Here is a 2,071-nt window from a genome sequence, read left to right as displayed (position 1 = left end):
TGATGAAATAATTGTTATTCTTTGCAAATAAATATTTTTAGCATAAAAATAGACCGTCTGATTAAATAATAACGATAGAAAAATGCAAATGATTGATGAAGATAGTATCACAAGAATTGTTATTAAAGATGATGATAATAATGATTCTTTCATAGAGATCACATGATATGAAAAATCGTTAAAGAACGAAAAGTCCCAAGTATAAAAGAAAAAGAATATTTGACGCAATAATTTAAATTAAGGTTTAGAATGTATTATTTATACCAATTTTTTTTCCATAAATCAATAGTGATCACAAAATAAGTGATCAACATATAACATAGAAAATTACAAAATCACATTTAATATAATTTGATTAACATATCTCACTTATTAACAAATAAAAAATAAATCATACATATATGAGATCGAAAATAAGACAAATTCATGGTACGAATCATGTCATAATTTCTCAAGATTAATAAAAAAAGAATGGAAAACTCGATCGAGCTGTAATAATTATGTCGAGTAGTTAGGATTTGATAGGGTTTATTCTGAACTAGGATCCTATATTATTGGAATGATAGGATATTTCCATATTTAGTGGATTTGATTTTATCTATATAAAGTGTACCAATCCATGGCTTTAAGGTATAACGAAAATAAAGAGAATACTTTCTCCTTGTCATGTCTGCTATATTTGTCTACATGGTATCAGAGCCAGTAGGGATTAACCATGAATTTTAAAGCAGCCATGGTCGGCACGGGTTCCAGCAGTGACACTGGAGTAACCCAGTCACATGTCACTCCATCGGATTCTTCCCCTCAAATAACGATTCACAAATTGAATGGGAAGAATTACTTGGAATGGGCACAATTAGTCCGTCTTGTTATTGATGGGAAAGACAAACTAGGGTTTGTAAACGGCGAAGTAAAAGCCCCGGCTGCGACTGACCCGAAATATAAGCTGTGGCGTTCCGAGAATTCTTTGGTCACGGCATGGTTAATCAACTCTATGGAGCCTGCAATCGGCAAAACATTCATGTTTTTACCCACAGCCCGTGAGGTTTGGGAAGCGGTCCGAGAAACTTACTTAGATTCTGAAAACTACTCCCAAATGTACGAGCTAAATACTCGTTTGTGGCAGATGCAACAAGAAAACAAAGATGCCACAACTTATTACAACGAGTTAATAGTTCTATGGCAGGAATTGGACCTCCTCGATGTAGATGAGTGGGAAAGTAGCAAGGACTGTACGCGGTACAAGGCAAAATGTGACCGACAAAGGATGTTTGTCTTCCTTGCTGGATTAAATAAGGATCTGGATGAGGTTCGAGGCCGTGTACTTGGGGAGAAAACCTCTGCCCAGCCTTCGGGAAGTGTTCTCCGAGGTCCGCCGTGAGGAAACTTGCCGCCATGTGATGCTAAAACATACTGAATCCACCATGGATTCTGAAGGTTCGGCCCTTGTAAGTCGAGATATGGGTGCTGCAGGTAGGCCATTTTGTGAGAAGTGAAAAAAACCATGGCACACTATCGAAACATGCTGGAAAATACATGGGAAACCAGCCCATCTTAAGAAAAAATTTGGCAGCAACAGATCGAATACCGGTGGTCGTGCTCTTCAAGTAGGGAGTGAAGATTCTAGAATGCCCTCTTCTTCCTCAGATTCCCTCCATTTCACAAAGGATCAATTAGAGAAACTATTCCAACTGTTTGATTCTCGACGTGATACATCCAATTCTTCGTGTTCTTTGGTCCAAACAGGTATTTTTTCTTGTGCAAACATTGCAAATTCAGTCCCTAACAGTGTCTGGATTATGGATTCAAGAGAAACAGATCATATGACAGGATCCTCGCAATTGTTCTCCTCCTATATCCATTGTGCAGGAAACCAACGGGTTAAAATTGCTGATGGTTCCCTTGCCTCGGTTGCAGGGAAGGGAATTGTTGTTATTTCCCCTTCTTTGACTCTGACAAATGTGTGCAATGCTAGACAGGATGGTGGCCTTTACTCCCTTGCTGCCCAGTCCTTCCTTGGCAGCCGTGATCCTGACAAGTGTCTCAATTCTGTTTCCTACTCGAGTGTTGA

General features: G+C 38.6%; 1 protein-coding gene across 1 annotated transcript; it reads left to right on the top strand.

Moving 5' to 3' along the window:
- The first annotated feature begins 733 nt into the window (after nucleotides 1-733).
- Nucleotides 734-1,381, top strand: LOC140878585 (uncharacterized). The gene has a single exon (XM_073282198.1). It carries the CDS (start codon nucleotides 734-736, stop codon nucleotides 1,379-1,381), a length of 648 nt encoding a protein of 215 aa, XP_073138299.1.
- Nucleotides 1,382-2,071: the final 690 nt, after the last annotated feature.

This window comes from Henckelia pumila, chromosome 2 (genome assembly GCF_033568475.1).
Source record: "Henckelia pumila isolate YLH828 chromosome 2, ASM3356847v2, whole genome shotgun sequence".
Taxonomy (NCBI): Eukaryota; Viridiplantae; Streptophyta; class Magnoliopsida; order Lamiales; family Gesneriaceae; genus Henckelia; species Henckelia pumila.
This window is presented reverse-complemented; position numbering and strand designations above follow the sequence as displayed.

Bases quoted from the DNA above. Each gene is read 5' to 3' on its own strand.
- LOC140878585 (XM_073282198.1), top strand. From the start codon at position 734: ATGGTCGGCACGGGTTCCAGCAGTGACACTGGAGTAACCCAGTCACAT.